The 17,504-nt window shown below is 47.2% G+C and overlaps 1 protein-coding gene and 1 long non-coding RNA gene across 11 annotated transcripts in view; one reads left to right on the top strand and one right to left on the bottom strand.

Moving 5' to 3' along the window:
* Positions 1-10,021, bottom strand: part of LOC112546928 (uncharacterized) — a 137,655-nt gene extending 127,634 nt beyond the window's left edge. For both annotated transcript variants that reach the window (XR_012904620.1, XR_012904619.1), the window contains exon 1: positions 9,947-10,021. This is a non-coding gene — a long non-coding RNA (uncharacterized LOC112546928). The remainder of the gene's footprint in view (positions 1-9,946) is intronic.
* The window catches only part of ADAMTSL1 (ADAMTS like 1), a 707,788-nt gene continuing 698,858 nt past the window's right edge, over positions 8,575-17,504 (top strand). For 6 of the 9 annotated variants that reach the window (XR_012904618.1, XM_075931513.1, XM_075931510.1 and 3 more), the window contains exon 1: positions 8,575-9,087. Coding sequence is in view for 8 of the 9 variants with exons in the window: in XM_075931513.1 (XP_075787628.1) it covers positions 9,004-9,087 (84 nt within the window). In the remaining variant the exon portion in view is untranslated. The remainder of the gene's footprint in view (positions 9,088-17,504) is intronic. The other 3 variants (XM_075931516.1, XM_075931515.1, XM_075931514.1) reach the window with 1 other exon arrangement.

Below are 17,504 nucleotides of genomic sequence, written 5' to 3'. Positions count from 1 at the left end.
TTGGGGTGTAGGGTCAGGGAGGGAGTTTGGTGCAGGAAAAGATTCTGGCCTGAGGGAGGTGCTCTAGGAGGAGGTGCAAAGTCTGAGAGGGAATTGTGACCTGGGAGAAGGGGAAAAGGGGGTGCAGACTGCAGAGGGTTTGGGTGGTGACCTGGTGCAGGGTCTGGGAGGGTGTTTGGGTGCAGGAGAGGATTCTGGCCTGGGGGAATCCTCGGGGTCTGGGAGAGAGTTGTGACCTGAGGCGAGGCGAGGCGGGGCGGGGCGGGGCGGGGGCAAAGATTTTGAGGTGACCTGGGGGAGGGAGTTGGTATGCAGGAGGGGCAGGTGTGCCAGAGGCAGGCTCTGATTGGGAGCCACTCACCTACACCAACAGCCCTGCAGCACCCCCAAGACAGACTGGGCACCTGGCCTGCTGCGGCCTCAGATCACTTTAAACTGCAGGCTTGTTCCCTCCACATGGCGCTCAGCTCTGGGAGGGGAAAGAGGCTTGTGCTGCTCCCATTCTTCAGGCCAATTTCTCAGGTGAGAGATTGGCTGGGGTCAATTCCTATTGGTCAGTTGTTTCCAGCCTATAGGAGCTAAGGATTGGGTTGGGGGCAATGAGATCACATGAAGACTTCCCCTTCCTGCAGAGAAGAGAGCTGCATGGACTGTGCTTTAAACTGTGGTAGCTGTGTGTCTGGGAGTCCTGGTAGGGTGGTCCGTGGGCCAGATCCTGTGGCTTGGCAGGCTGGATCCAGCTCCCATGCCATACTTTGCCCAGACCTGCTCTAAACCAGCACCGACAGTTCTTAAAAAAGCACTACTGATGGAGATTCCACAACCTTCCCAGGCAATTTATTCTGGTGTTTAACTACCTTGACATTTAGGAAGCTTTTCCTGATGTCCAACCTAAACCTCCCTTGCTGCAATTTAAGCCCATTGCTGCCTGTCTTATCCTCAGAGGCTAAGGATAACAATTTTTCTCCCTCCTTCTCCAACAACTTTTCTATGTACTTGAAAGCTGTTACCAGCTCCCCCGCCCCCATCTTCTCTTCTCCAGACTAAACACACCAAATGTTTTCAATCTTCCTTCATAGGTCATTTTTAATCATTTTTATTGCTTTTCTCTGGACCTTCTCCAATTTGTCCACATCTTTCCTCAAATATGACACCCAGAACTGGACATAATACCCCAGCTGAGGCCTAATCAACACAGAGAAGAAGAATTACTTTTAATGCCTTGCTTAGAACACTCCTGCTAATACATCCCATGATGTTGGCTTTTTTTGCAACAGTGTTACACAGTTGACTCTCTTTAGCTTGTGATCCACTATTCCCTTCAATCTTTTTCAGCAGTACTCCTTTCTAGATATTTTGCATGTGTGCAACTGATTGCTCCTTCCTAAGTGGAATACTTTGCATTTGTCCTTATTGAATGTCATCCTATTCACTTATAGGGATGTGAATGACTAGTTGCATCCCACCACCCCCATCTTGTTGCCTCTATCAGTAAGAGGCATCACAGTGGTGGGGGTGAGGGGGTGAGAGGAAGTTCTTCAAAGCAGCAGTGTCACATGGAACCTGGGGCCAGACCCTGGGCTCCATGTGGTGCTGCTGCTTTGAAACACCACATGGAGCCTGACACTGGGCTCCCAGCGACGTTTTAAAGCAGCAGCACCGCATGGAGCCCGGGGTCATCTGGGGACTCAGCTGACCCAGGCTCCATGCGGCGCTCCTGCTTTGAAACACCGTGGAGAACGTAGTGCCAGTGGAGCACTGCTTGAGTTCCTGAGGCTGTTGCTACACTTCAAAGGCAGAGGCGCCCTTATAGATTAATTGAAAGGTTGATGCGTCGACTATTTGATTAGCCAATTAATCTAAATTTAACATCCCTATTTACTTCAGATCATTTTTCCAGTTTGTCCAGGTCATTTTGAATTTTAATCATATCATCCAAAACACCTGCAACCACTCCCAGCTTGGCATAGTTATTTACTTCCGTGAGGTTTTAATAGTATTTTTCATTGAAATACCTGTTTATTATACAAATTAACAAGGATCTACAAGCAGTAAATCAAAGAAATAGATTTTTTTCACTGTGCTCTGCCACAAAAGTATCAGATAAATTTCCAATCTGCAGCTTGCACTTCATTGAATCAAACCATAATCACTAATGCAGAATTATTGCTGTTGCTCTAGTAGGCGAGACATTAAATTTTTCCAAGCACTGTTTCAGAAATTTGAATGAACCTGTAGAATTCCATAGCAATCTGCATCCAACTAGCAGGATGAAATGTGCATTAATGTTGGCTACTGCTTCCATTTTCTCAAGAATTAGTACAGATAGCAGGATTTCTGCTTTATTTTATGTTAGTATTTTAACACAGAAAAGTGAAGTGCTTCTCAGTTCTAAGGGAAGATTACTTAAGATTCTCTAAGTTGTTCAGATGTCTTTGGTTTCTCAGATTAAAACAAGCCCTGATTAAATTATTACTGGCGATGAACTATTTTGAAATAGAGCATCCACACTGATTGGATGCTAACTCACATTTAAGGCCACCCGGAACCACATCAGGCAGGGCATCTGGACAACATTTACTTCATGCAGCTGCTGCCTGAGGCTCTCTAAGGTTCTTGCTTAAAGGGACGCGCCTCCTACCTCCCCCCCCCCCCCCCCCGTACAGCAATGTCTCAGGATTTTCCTTTGCCTACCTCTTCAATGGTGCATCTAGACTACATTCTGTTTACAGGATTCTTTCAAAAAAGGGGGGTTATTTTCAAAAGAACTCCCCCCCCCCAGAGTGCTTTTTTTTCTAAAAAAATCTCTTATGAAAAAGTGCTCGGGATTATGCAAATGAAGCGTGAGATTTGTAAATCAGCACTTCATTTGCATTTTCAATTTCCCTCATTTGCATTCCTCTTTCAAAAGAGGAATATAGGCTAGACGCAAGCCAAGGGACAGCAAAGCCTCTTCTTTTGCCTGCTGTGGTTGCTCTCGTGGACATCTCAGCTACCCAGGTATGGAGCCGGAGCTGCCTCTGAGCAGTCAATGGCTACTGCAGCCTGTGCTGCACCTCGTGCAGCAATTTCTGCAGGCTGACTCCCAGGTCCTGCAGAAACCCAACCCAACCCTCTGCTCTGCTCGGAGACCCTTCTTGCCTCTCTGTGAATGTGGCTCAGGCTGCTGGATCCCATCTGTCCTTCCCTGCACACGTGGCTGGTGGGACCAACTTGTCATGGAGCAGTGGGGTGACTAGCAGTGGCTCCAGAATTTTTGGATGAGGAAGGAGACTTTTCTGGAGCTCTGTGAGTGGCTCACCTCTGTCCTCAGGTAACGGGACACTCACACGAGACCCGCCATCCCCCTCCAGAAGTGGGTAGCCATAGCCCTGTGGAAGCTCACCACACTGGACAGCTACCCATTTGTTGGGAACCAGTTCGGCATGGGGAGAGCATTCATTGGGGGCAGTGCTCATGCAGGGATGGTGCCCTCAGGCGATTGTCCCAGGAGGGGCTGGAAGGTGAACTGCAGGAATGGGGTTCCCTAGGGAGGGAGGGAGATGGGGGTTGTTGTTGTTGGTGGTATAAGCCCCCTTCCTGGAAGGTTTTTTCAGTGCTGCCCTCACAAAGCCTTGCTGGGGGATGCGGTAAGAGGTGGGGGTTGCTCCTTGTGTGTGGGGGAGGGTTGTTGGGCTTGAGGACCTCTCAATGGCTCTGGCCACCCTGTGATTCTCTGTTGTTTGTTTTGTCTCCTTCTACAGGTGGTGCAGGTCATGAACTCCATCTTGTTGTGCAGGGTCCTCAATCTTGTTGCCGGCTTTGCCAACATGGGCTTCCCCAATTGCGAGGGGATGGGGGACGGGATGGGGGGGAGGGGAAAGCTATTGACAGCAACCACATCCCCCTGGGGCCAGTTTATGGACATTTGGGTCAGATGGTGGGAAGGCTCACTGAGTAGAGGGGCACAGGGAGGTGTGTGTGAGTGGAAGGCACTCCTGCACCTTGCCACATTGTTCCTGGGAGTGGATGCCGTCTGAGAGCGTGGGCATGCCTGTGTGCCATGTGCGGCACTGTTGATGTGTGTGTGTGCCTCTATGTCCCCAGCCTCCTTCTTGTGGTGGTTTGTGGAAGGAGGGTGTCCCATCTGTGGTGTCATGAGTATGGCATCTCCAGACACCATGTGGCCAATAGCACAAAGGTCCTCTGGTGCAGCCTGCTGGGGCTGTGTGCCCCGGGGTGATGCTGCACATGTTCCCACATGCACCAGCTGCTGTACAATCCCCAAGCCACAAAGGCCAAGTGACGAGCACGCCCCAGCCCGTCACTTGCCATCTCCACCCTGTGTGTGTACAGAATCAGGCAGACTCTGTATTAAAGAACTTACAATCTAAACAGAGAAGACAAACAGAGGGAGAACCCCAGGCACCGATGTGAAGCGATTTGCCCCAGATCACACACCAGGCCATTTGCAAAGCCAGGCTTAGAACTTAATTGTCCAGATTTGTTGTTCAGCGTCTGATCCACTGGATACTGCTGTCTCATATGCTAACCTGAAATGAGGATTTTTGACTTTCCCATCTGTAATGGTGTCTTTTGTGTGCATGTATGAGGAACTCTAATGCACCTGGGCTGAGATTTTAATAAGAATCTAATGGAGTTCAGTGCTGAAATCCCAGTAGCTTTTAGTTGTCTTTGGAAATCCCACCTGATACTTAGGGAACCTGTTGGTGTTTTTAGCATTGCCTAGCAACATATGAGTTTCCACTGGTATTTCTAAGTTGTCCCTTCCTGTGCACCTGCTTTGCAATACTTTTTGAGATGCTTTGATGACACACTCTGCTTCTGTGTTAAGGCTGTAGCTTTTGACACTTATTGTCCCTTTTGCCCTCTGATTTCTGTGGCAATCACGTGGTCCCTAATGATAAGGTGCAAACTTTTTATTAACTACCAGTCAGTACGCTAAAAGTTGGATTCTAGTTACCCATAAATGTCCATAAAGAGTCTTAGAAGCTAATGTTGCAATATTTTAACTTGCAACTTGCAAAATCTTCAAATCTTGCAATTGGGGGGAGAATATAAATTATATAAAATAAACGTATGTGACTACCTCTACCACGAAGACATCATACGCTTAGTCCATTGCATACCTCCTGCACTTACCATCTTTTGTGCGCCAAGAAAATATGTGGAGAGATCTTTAAACACAGTGAGCGACAATTTCAAAAATGTGTGTATTATTATTAATCTTAGATTTTGTGTGGCTAGTTAAACCTCACCCAGAAATCCTCACCCAGCACAGTTTATATATGTTGTTATACTTTGGAATGTTAAGTGTTTTTGATGCAATCCCTTTTGGGAGCTTTTATATAAAGAACAGGTTTTCTTCCATGATGCAAGCAAGAATTAAAAAAAAAAAAAAAGCACTGAAGCTACACTGTATTGTTTAACCTCTTAACAGTATGGTATGTGATGTCATTTTTAATGTCTTAAGAAAAAACAAATGTCACATTGAGTGTTGCATTTAGCTGAGCCAACTTTAAGAGATTAAGTGTACATTTTCAAACATACTAACAATTTATCCAATTAGTGAGAGCCAGTAGTTCATGTTAGCCACTCTCTCTCACTCACTCTCCAGAGCTCTTCAAGTAAACTGTAGGTTGCAAAATGAAAAAATAAACCTGTTGATAAGTTACAGATAACACAGATATTTTTGCCCCCGTGAAAAAGAAAGGTATTTTTAATGTTTAAATTCAAATGTAAATTCCTAGCAGTCACTTTCTGCTGGGTTTCCTATGCCATTTTATTTATTTTCTACATTCTGTTGTTCATATAGGTGGGCATGCTACAAAATCTGCTGGGGTGGATAGGAAGACTATGACTGGGTGTTGTTGGATCAGGGCTGCAATGGAAGCAAAAAATATTGTTATTTATTTAAGTAGATAAGCATGTCTGGCAATATGAAACCTGGCAGTGAGGTAAGCAGCTCATTCCTAACAAACTGGCTGTCATGTTCTGTTCAGGCAGGCAAATCACTTTTCTTGGACCATGCATTTTCTATGGAACAGTCCCGTCCACATTATTCCAAAGCTGTAGGAGTTTCAGCTTCAAGAATTGTGTGTGAATAATAATAATAAAAAAAAAACCCTGCAAACAGAATGTTTACTTAAAAATACCATTGGGTGAATATGTAAACAAAGGAAGTTATCAGTTTTTCACTGTGCACGTGCGCACATACACCCAAATTCATAAAGCGTGTGTGTGTGCATCTGCATAAGCACTTTTTAATTTTAGCTTCTGTATTTTGAGGGATGTTCATCTTATAAACAATAGACTATAGAGAATTATTAGCTGAAACAGGATAGAATTCCAATACAAAATAGTTCCCAGATTCAAAACTAAACATTAAACCATCTCACTTTGGGATGCAATGGCTAATATAACATGTGAAAAAGATGAGGTAGCTTTTAATTCTCACACACATGCTGCTTCATCAACAGACAGTTTTAGTTAGGATTCCCATATGATGTATTAGGCTCCTCAGTGAGGTGTGCATTTAAGGGATAATACAAGTATGTAAATATTATATGCCCAGATGCTATGGAAGTATTCAAATAATCTCATGGTGGAAGTTTTAGAAATGTGCATAATAATAATACAGTTTCTTGGGGTTTTAGAAGAGACTTACGGGAGACACACTGAACCTTTCACAAGCTGCCAACACAAATTCATCCAGGTTGATATTCCTATTTGATTGCTACAGTTTGTTTTGCAATGTTTCCATTAGCAGATGTGTGATTGTAACATTCAAGCCAACATTTTCAAAGTTGAGTGCCTAAAGTTAGGCTAATAAATCCATAGTTAGGGCACCTAAGTAGAAATGACATGACTTTCCAAGATACTGAGCATCCACTTTGCTGACTTCAGTGGGATTTGAGGCTTATTAGCACCTCTACAAAGCAGACTACTTCCAGTTAAGTGCCTGGATACATATATAGGTATGTATAAACACTTTGAAGACTAGGAGGCTGCTGTTCACATAATTGAAGTTAAGAATAAGTGCTTGCAGGCCTGGGACTTTGCATTGCCATCTGGGAATCTGATTCCCCACTGCCTTGCATGCTGTGAAGATATTTACACTAGTATACAACACTGCCATTCTGATCTGGTAACATTTTGCGACAATGTTGAACAGGTGCAAAAGACTTCAAAGGGAGCAGGCAAGGATCACTGGGGACCCAAGTGCTGCTTATGAAAGTACAACCAATGAGAACAGACCAGGAGAATCTTACTTCAAAGCCTGCCCCGCCCTTGTGCTTCTATGTGCTTCTTATCTATCCCTATGAATTCAATTGCACTACTCACAACATGCTTAAATCTAAGCACTTGTGTGTTTGCAAAATCACAGTCCTTTTTAACTGATTGCTACTCCTTTTTAATATTTGGCTGATTCTAAATTAGTGCAAGACCTCCCTGCAATTAATGAGGGTGTGTACTAGCTAAAGGAGAGATTTTGTTGAATGATGGGTTCCTACTACATCCATCCTGCCAAGAAATGGGAAGGCATGTGTGGTAATCTTTTATAAAACTTACTAGATAAAAATGAACTCTGTGGCAGGGATCTTTGGACACCTGATGTAATATCATACTTGAAAAACATCTACAACAAGAAACACTATAGGAGAGAAACAGGGATTCTTCAGGTCTACTGTAAGGATGAAGTGAAAATGTGAGCTTTGTTTGGAGAAAAAAACCCAACAATCCTTAATTACTGTGCTTTAAAACAACAGGGCCTTTACCTCCATAGATAAAGAAAACTAGCAGCTGTGAATTATTGCACTGATGATAAACTGTTTTATTTGTTTCCATAACTGGATATGCATCCCCCTTGTTCATGGAAACAGTATTGCAGGGTCAATGGATTTCCCAATTACATGTTTCTCTGCTGAAATACTATAAGGTCGGGCTCTCAGAGGCTCCTGCCAGACCCTTGTTAAAATTCCATTACCATACTGCAGGCAGGGCAGCCAGGGGATTTCCTTGCCTCCCCTGGGAATTCACCACCTCTCTCTGCAAGCTGCTAAATGTTCCTTACAAGGGATGGTTCTCCCAGGACTCATAAAAGCCCCACTTCTTAAGAAGAAATATGTAGCCTCTGCTGTGCGCCAAGCATCAGCTAATTTGAAATAATTTCCTGGGCTATGATTCCCTGTATGATTTTAAATTCCTTGTTTTTCCTCCCACCCACTCACCCTGGTTGAACGTTGCGACCGAGGATCAATCGCAAACGAAAGATTTACAACAAGGAGCCTCTCGTTAGATATTGGCTTCGATATAGTCTGTTTTCCCTCTGGAAATTCCAGCTGCATTTTCTCACTTCTCATGCACCAGGGCTGGTGAATTTCCCCCCTGGCATCCTTTCTTTTCCCACCCGAACCCCCACCGGCTCGGGGCGAGGGTGTGGGAACCCGCTACAGCCTCTGGCTAGGCATGGAGGGGGATCCCGTGAGAAAGGCACCAGGGTGGGCAGCGCAGCTGTAGACCAGCGAGATGAGGGTACTGGGGGGGGGGGTGTGAAGTGAAGTAGAGTGACTATGGGCCTTTTTGGAAAACCCCAGCCCTCCGGGGGAAAGCAGCGGTGTCTCTTTAAGGCGCGCAAGGTGGGGCCAGTCCCTCCCCAGCCGGCCGCCCGCTCTCTCCGCAAACTTATAAATTTAGTAACAATGTGTCCGAGGCGCTCAGCTCCTGAAATTAACACAGCGGCGGAGCGGTGTCTGCCGCTCCCCGCCTTCCAGCAGCCCTGACAGCGAGCGTTTCACCAGCCCCCTGCCCTCCTGAGGCAGGACGAGCAGCCCACGCGAGCCCATGCCCCATGGACAGACCCAGCCTTGGCAGCCCCAGAGAGACCCCGCGGCACTTGGCGCGTGAGCAGGAGCAGCAGCGCCCGGCGCCTCTGGAGAGACTGAGGCAGGGGGGCTGAGGAGAGGGGGGTTGCTGGCAGACCCCCCCTCCCGGGGGGCGAGGATGGCAGCGCCAGGGGGGCAGCGCGGCCGGGCTCGGGCCCCCATCCTCTCAGTCGCCCTGTGGCTCCTGCACTCGGCTGCGCAGGTAAGAGACGGGACAAGTTGCTTTGCAGCGCCCGCGGGCGGCTGGCCCCGGGTACCGCGCGGGCGGGGGTGGCTCTTGCTGACTCGGCGCGGGAGGAAGAGCGGGGTGGGGGTCCGGCCCCTGGTGCCCGCGGGCGCTCCCGCGTGGCCGGCTCGACTCCGGCAGCCGGGTGGCATTACGCGCGGGGCTGCTACTCGGGCTCCTCCCCAGCGCGGCCCGCAGCCCCGCGTGTGCAGGGAGCGGCTGCCAGCCCGGCCGCTTGGCGGGCTCCGCGGGCACCTCCGGGCTGGGGTGGCGGGCGCAGGAGAACTCGGGTCAGGCTCTGCCCCTCCGCTTTGAAGGAGCCCATGTTACCGCCAGACCCCCTCGGGCGCCCTGGCCTCCTCCCGGGGCAGGACGGCTGCAGCGCCCCTTTCGCACCCTGCACCCATATCCCGAGGGGGGCCCACCCTCTCCCACGCGCCCTGCACCCATATCCCAAGGGGGGCCCACCCTCTCCCACGCGCCCTGCACCCATATCCCGAGGGGGGCCCACCCTCTCCCACGCGCCCTGCACCCATATCCCGAGGGGGGCCCACCCTCTCCCACGCGCCCTGCACCCATATCCCGAGGGGGGCCCACCCTCTCCCACGCGCCCTGCACCCATATCCCGAGGGGGGCCCACCCTCTCCAACGCGCCATGCTATAGGGCCTGTAGCAGGGACAAGGGGCTCACCTATCGAGTGTGGGAGTCCCGCCGCGCGGCTGGAAACTTGCACGCGGGTGGCTGTGAGGACAGATCTCTGCTCATCCCGCCAAAGAGGGGCGCTGCTGGGGGGGGGGGGGGGGTGAGGGCTCTGGCTCAACAGTCGCAGATTACCTGAGTCCGGCAGGGAACAGCTGTGGGGAAACGAAGCGCTGCAGTAAAGGGGAACATGCAGCTAACGAGTTTCGTATTTGTCTATGGAATGTTTGGCTGCTATGTTGTGTGTCTTGTTAAAAGAAACCAGGAAACCCTCCCAAGCCAAACTCCAGAATGTAAACACATTTCTCCCAATGGGGAAAACTGATGAGCCACCTGTGGTCACTGGTAATAAGGGTGCTTATTACCAGGAAGGTGGACTCTTCTTGATGCTTGGATGAAGGTGAAACACGAACCTGTATAGGACAGCAGTTAGCTGGAGATAGTCCCGGTACCAAAGACATTAAATTCTCTGTATGGTGCCACAATGGCTCCCCAGTCCTCAACAGGCCTCCCTCAGAATACACAGATGAAATAATAGTCAGTTCTAATAAACTCTGGTGTCCAAACAGATCCCATTCTGTGATCCCACTGCTCTCTGCATTCCTATCCATTCTCTGCCTACCCAGCCACAACTAACATCAGCGATGGCCGATCTTGTGCATTTTATAAATGGCCTTGTATTGCAGCCATGCTTTCCTAGCAAAAGTCTTTGGAACTCAAACTGAGGTTAGTTTTATAAATCTCAGGAAGGGAGGATGGGAATGTCATTCTAATAAAAGTTTGCATACTATTAAGCTTTGCTGAGTGTCAGGAGTGCAGGTTTTTATCCTCTTGTGGGAAGGAAATGTTTCCAAGACACAGAATAACTTTGGTAGTATCCTGTCTGTGTTTTCAAATGAGTGTTTTATTTTCTCAGAGCAGTATACTGAACTGAGCTGTGTCAATAGGTTTCTCATGAGTATACTTTACACCCACTTGCATTCCCTGCAAAGGAGTTTACTTTGCTTAATCATGGATTCACTGTATGATCCAGCTTTTATTTCAGGGAATGTAGTCAAGGGGAAGAAATAGAGGGGATCTCCATTCAGTGCTAATGGGACAAAAAGTTAATGAAATCACTTTTGGCTGGGTGTGTGAATCTTTAATGGTTGTGTTTTAAGGTATAGGTTATTTTCCAGGCTTTAGAAATAACACTGAAGATTCTGTGAAGGTGACAGTGTCACAGACAAAATAAGGGAAGTATAGATGAAGACACATGATCCTCTCTGGACTGGGTCATAAGTGTGTCACGAAAGTGCATTTGGGCAAAATGTTATTACAGTATTGATTCACTTACAGAGCTTACATTGTGACTTGCTTTGGTAAATGTCTTCAGACTACACCGTGATATGGACATGAATGCTGGAAGAGACTTGTCTGGAGACACAAAGTAAGCCCTGCACCTGATGTACAAGCCACATTAGCCTGATTTCCCTGGTGGAACTCTGCCTACCCTCCCTTATCTCTCTCCTCAGTCCTGCCCCTAGACCAGTCACATCTGCCTCTTGGCACTGGGCTCTGTCCCTGCTTATGCTGCTGCTGTACACCTGCTCTCACTCAGTTTATCTGGGTCTCGACTTTCCTCTGCTTTCAAAGCAACTTTTCTTTGGGGTGTATCAAAGTAACTTCTTGCTTTTGCATGAGCAATCCGCAAGTGGCATCGCGAAGGGAGGTAGAGGGGGGGCAGTTGCCCCTGGGCACCACGCTGGGGGGATGCCAATTTAGTTCCCCTCTGCTCTCCCTGTCCTCCCTCGGCTCACCTGCTCCTCCTCCGCCTGCTGCCGCCGGCTGAAGCCTCCTCCCTGCCTCTCCACCTCTAGCCTGACCCTCCTCCATCTCCGCTTGCGGGTTACTGCGTGCAGGGGCCCGGCCCCAAACTGGAGGGTGACGTGAGGGTGCACAAATTTTGCCTTTGCCCTGGGAGCATAATACCCTTGCTACGCCTCTGCAATCCACCTTCTCCCAATTGTTCCAGTCTTGTCTAAGAGTGTGGAGCAGTTCTACAGGTCACAGAGGGGAGGGTTAGAGCTGCAACAGAAATGCAGTAAAGTTTTCTTTGGCTGTTATATGTTTAATTCTACTATTTCCATTGTTACATTATCTAAATGAATTTCAATATAGAATCTGGCATTGCTTCTTTACTGTATGGCTGTCTTGGATTTTACTTTTGGATGGTTTGCATTGGTGGGCAACTTTTCTTGTGGGCCGCCTCAACACAAGGATGCTGTTTCCTTGTGAAATGATAGCCAGAGTCTTGGGAGCAGATTAGGGTCCATTGTGCTAGACGCGGAACACACAGGCAATGAAAAGGTAGTCTCTGCCTTGAACAGTTTACAGTTTCTTAGCATTCCATGAATAATGCATAAATATCTGGATTTTTCTGCATTAAACGTAAAAGCAATCTTGACTGTGAACCAAGGGTTTGAACATCATTGAATTACCTTTACCATAGCATGACAACACACAAAGTCTTCTGTTTCCCCACATTGTTTTGAAAATAACATCAAACTATTTATTGTCTAAAAAAATCCTTCAGGAATTAAGGCTGGAAGTGTCAGGTAACAGAAAATAAAATCAATTTTTAACTCCTGGGGTTTTTAGGAACAAGAAGCTAGAATGACTCTTTAGCTTTGTCAAAGCATTACTGTCATGGTGCTGGAGTCAAGAGCTGGATTCAATTCTTGGCTCTGCCACAGGCTTCCTATGTGACTTTGGACAAGCCACTTAATTTTTATGCGCCTTATTTTACTTCCTGTTTTTCTCATCCCCTTTTTTAATGGGGTTGCTCTTTGCAGGGACTGTATTTTGCTTTGTACTAGGCACTGAATGTATGCAATTTGTAGATCCTTATTAAAGCTCTAGATATTTTTATCTATTAACTAAGTGATATAGGAAGCTATTCTTGAAAGTGAAGGACATCCTTTTACTATGCAGCTTTCATCTAACTTTGCTGCCTTTCCATAGTATATTTACTTCAGGCTAATCGACTCCAAGGATCTGTTGATTTGTATTACTCTACACAGAAGAATAACATACTTAAAATTGGGCCTAGTTTTTAATTCGGGTAATCCACTTGTCAATATGCTTTTGACTACTAGGCTCATGTTACAATTCAGGGGTTGAAAGGTCAAACTACTTTAGCCCTAAAACATATTATAGGATGTTGTAAAGACAATTTCTATTTCCTAAAATAACTTGGAGAAGGAATCCTATGAGGATAACAATCTCATTGTTTATCTAGTCAGCCAGCACTTAGCTATCAAAACCTCCCTCTTGATTTTTTTATATCTTTTTTTTGCAAAGCAATGTAGCTGTAAAACATTAGTATTTGTAAGGCTAATTTAATGTATGTGTATTGTTGATCTTGATCAAGGCTCCATTATGCAAGGTGCTTGTACAAACAAAAAGATGCTACCTGCTGTGAAAAGCTTACAGTCTAATTAGACATTGTCCCCTTTAATAGATGATATCTCTTTCTGAGCTTTACTGTGTAAGCAGGGGCTGAACTGCTGCTTGCTATCAGCCAGCTAAAAGGAGGGGTGGGTGTGCCCACTACAATTGTTTAGCTCTGCAAGGTAATTAACTGTTAACTGTTGATATGTAAATACAGCTCAGGAGAGAATACGAGGTGTGGCTATGTAAATCACATTCAGCCAGGGCTGATGGAGGGTCAGTATTGGAATGGAATGTGGAGAATTGTAAATAATTTGGGACTGTTGTGGGGGTCACTAATCATGCTACCCCTAAATGTGGGAACTGTAAAACATGCCACCAGTGCTTGCAGGAGAGACACCACCATCATGGTTAGAGGTCTTGGAGGAACAAGCCTCCCCCCTTCCAGAGTTGAGTGAACTGAGCTGGACAGAAGGATTAAAGGGCTTGAGTCAGCCTGCTTCACACCTTGCAGGTGTGAGCTATAAAACTGGCCCAACCTTCCCCTTTCCCCCTTTGATTTAAGGACAGACCTAAAGCAGACTCCCTGAGGAGTTTTTTTTTTTGCTAGTCCAGTAGAAGCTGGATTCCTTTGCCAGGCCAGCTGGTGGCTAAAGAGTTGAAATCATGGAGAGCTGAAATCACTGGTTTGGCTGAGAGCCAGACCTATTGCAGCCAGTGGAGTGGCGGTGACCAGCAGAGTAGCTGGTGGCGTAATGTGGCGCAGAGCGGTGGCAGGTGACCAGCAGCGTGAGTGGTGACCAGCGGCGTGGCGAGGAGTGGTGGCAGGCGAGGAGCGGTGATCAGCGGCATGGTGCGGAGTGGCAGCAGGCAAGGAGCAGTGGTGGCAGGCGACCAGCGGAGCATCCGTTGGCGTGGGATGAGACAGCTGGTGGAGCACGGCAGAGTGTCGTAAGGTGCTCCCTATCTATCCCGCCACCCCCATTTCTACCCAGGTTGGGAGGTGAAACCCTGCGGGTGAACTTGGGGACTCTGGGTGGCACGGACCAGGGACAGAGACTTTTGGGGTGTCGGACTCTTTGGACTTCAGGTGATTCTTGGCTGGGGGGAGGAACTTAGCTCATGTTTGGGTTATGAACTCTGTTTGTGGTGTTTCCCCCAAGTTAATGCCGTATGACTTCTCTCTGCTTCATTAAATGTTTCTTTCGTACACTCAGACTCAGTGTTTGCGAGTGGGGAAGCATTGCCTCTCAGAGGTACCCATGGGTGTGTGAATTTCCCAGATTACTGGGTTGGGGCTCGAGCTGGTTCTGTGTGAGAGACCCCCCAAGATATTGAACCCAGCCAGGCCTACCCGGCAGAAGGGTTACAACTGTATAGCAGTTTGGGATCTTGTTATATTATGAGATGAGGTGGGAACGACTTCCACTAGTGTAGGCTGTCCTAAGAGCACTAACCATTGTTAAGGTTGTCTGACAGTTTCCGTTATAAGACTCTGTTTTCACAGTTGCTTATCATTTTGCTAAATTCAGACTGTGCTGAAACTTTTGATAAGGGATGTCTGCCCCAGGTGGAGTATTTTAAAAGCTTCAGCAAAATAATGGAGCTAGTTGATAGAATGAGATTAAGAAATAAAATGTCTTGTCAATTACACACACACACACAAAATTCTGGTGACTCTTCTTTGATAAGCTCTAATTCTTCCATGCTTCCATTCTGGATCATAACTGTCCCAGCAAACTGTATGTCCAGCTCACTCTATGCAGAAATCTCTATATGGGCCTCAACAAGAGCTTCTACTCATTCTGTCATTACATCTGGTTTCAAGCATGATGGGAAACGGCATCAGGGTACACTGGTAGCCCTTAAAGTTGCAGTTCCTTGGATAGGGACAAGCCCTCCTCACGATAGGCTGTCTGTCACTGCAAGAGCTGTCAAATGCCAGGTGTAGACTGCATGAGGAAATACAAATAAAATTAAATAGAACCTAGTTAGAATAATAGAATCATAGAGCTGAAAGAGACCTCAGAATGTCATCAAGTCCAGCCCTCTGCTCTAGGCAGGACCAATCCCAACTAAATCAACCCAGCCAGAGCTTTGTCAAGCTGAGACTTAAACACCGCTAGAAATGGAGACTCCACTACTTCCCTAGGCAACCCATTCCAGTGCTTCACCACCCTCCTAGTGAAATAGTTTTTCCTAATATCCAACCTGGACCTCTCCCACCACAACTTGAGACCATTGCTCTTTGTTCTGCCATCTGTCACTACTGAGAACAGCCTTTCTCCATCCCCTTTGGAACCTCCCTTCAGGAAGTTGAAAGCTGCTATTAAATCCCCCCTCACTCTTCGCTTCTGCAGACTAAACAGACCCAACTCCCTCAGCCTCTCCTCATAGGTCATGTGCTCCAGCCCCCTAATCATTTTGGTTGCCGTCCGCTGGACCCTCTCCAATGCGTCCACATCCTTTTTGTAGTGGGGGGCCCAGAACTGGACACACTACTCCAGATATGGCTTTACCAGAGCCGAATAAAGGGGAATAATAACTTCTCCGGATCTGCTGGCAATGCTCCTCCTAATACACCCTAATATGCCATTAGCCTTCTTGGCTACAAGGGCACACTATCCAGCTTCTCATCCACTGTAATCCCCAGGTCCCTTTTCTGCAGAACTACTACTTAGCTGGTTGGTCCCCAGCAATGCTTGGGATTCTTCTGTCCCAAGTGCAGGACTCTGCACTTGTTCTTGTTGAAACTCATCAGATTTCTTGTGGCCCAATCCTCCAATTTGTCTAAGTCACTCTGGACCCTATCCCTGCCCTGCAGCATATCTGCCTCTCCCCCTAGCTTAGTGTCATCTGCAAACTTGCTGAGGGTGCAATCCATCTCCTCAGTTCCCCCACTACTCAAGGTGCCAGTTGTATTCTTTGTGAAAGATGGACTATATAGCATGCCAAACTTTCTCCTCTTTCACCAGATTCTTATGATAGGCAGGATTTGTGGATGTATGCTGTAAAATTCTATCCTGTATCTTATTTGTATAGGCTCCTTCATCCTCTGATCTATTTTGCTTGCCTGTTCCAGGACAAAACTCTTCCAGCAACTGTCTGGGTTTAGGGATGGAACAGATCAGTGAGTTTTATATACCTCCTTTACAGGGCTGGCCCTACCATGAGGAGAACTGAGACAGCTGCCTCAGGTGCCAGACTGGGGGGGAGGGTGCCACTAGGACCCAGGTAGAAAATTGTGTTTGCTGCTGGTGCAGATGTATTCTCTCTGCTCTAGATGCACAGAGATGGTGGAGTGCTGTGCTGGAGAAGGAGGGCACAAGAGAGCTTTCAAAGTTTTGGCCCGCGTGAGGGTGTATGGGGGTGTCATTTGAGCTCCCCGCCACAGGTGCCGAAATGCTATGGGCCAGCCTTGCTCCTTTGTTGTGTTTTTTGAAGTACTTTGCACATCTGAAATGCAGTTATTTCTAATGTGAAATATGACATGTCTTTAACAGCACATAGCAATGATACATCATTAGCTTACAACAGTCAGTGAAGAATACCTTATCTAAGTGAAATGTGATCATATCAGAAGAATGTGTCTGTAAAGTCTGTCCAGAATCCATAGTGGAATCTTTAGGAAATATACTAGGAAGGTCTGCTTTGAGAACCTTAACTTGCCTAGAAAAAACTACTATATGTTTGAGTGAGTGAGTCTGTGTCTATTTGTTCAACAGCTCCTCCTAAACAGTAAGAGCTAGGCTCACCAAATTGACTATACAGCTTCCTCTTAAAGCAGGGTAAAGGTTTGGTTGTGCCAGGACAATGGGATGTGCCTGGAATGGGATTGCTTCTCATACTGAAGAGAGAGAAGAATCACCAGGCAGGAGAAAGGGGCCAGCTGAGGGCATACACCCGTGTCTGTAACTGCTCCAGCCCTGAACCTTCCACTGCAATTCATACAGGAAAATTGCTGGCTTTTCCTCTTCATCAGAGCGAGGGGAAGACATACAATTTGCTGCATTCCTGGACCTGGACCTGCCCCAGCTCTGGGGTACATGCACAGCAGGCGTAGAAGTGCCTGCTGGAGCTCCAGCAGACATAGAGAGGTGCTTCTCACCTGGATGCAAGCTGCTGTGCTAAGAGAGGGCTGGGGTAGTTGTCTCCCCCAGGGCAGCCTGCATATTGAACTCCTCATTCCCAGCCCTATCCTAGAAAAATGATTTAAATGAAGCACGTACATTTTCATTTTATTTTCCAAACAGCAAAATAT

Source organism: Pelodiscus sinensis, chromosome 6, assembly GCF_049634645.1.
Source record: "Pelodiscus sinensis isolate JC-2024 chromosome 6, ASM4963464v1, whole genome shotgun sequence".
Classification (NCBI taxonomy): Eukaryota; Metazoa; Chordata; order Testudines; family Trionychidae; genus Pelodiscus; species Pelodiscus sinensis.
This window is presented reverse-complemented; position numbering and strand designations above follow the sequence as displayed.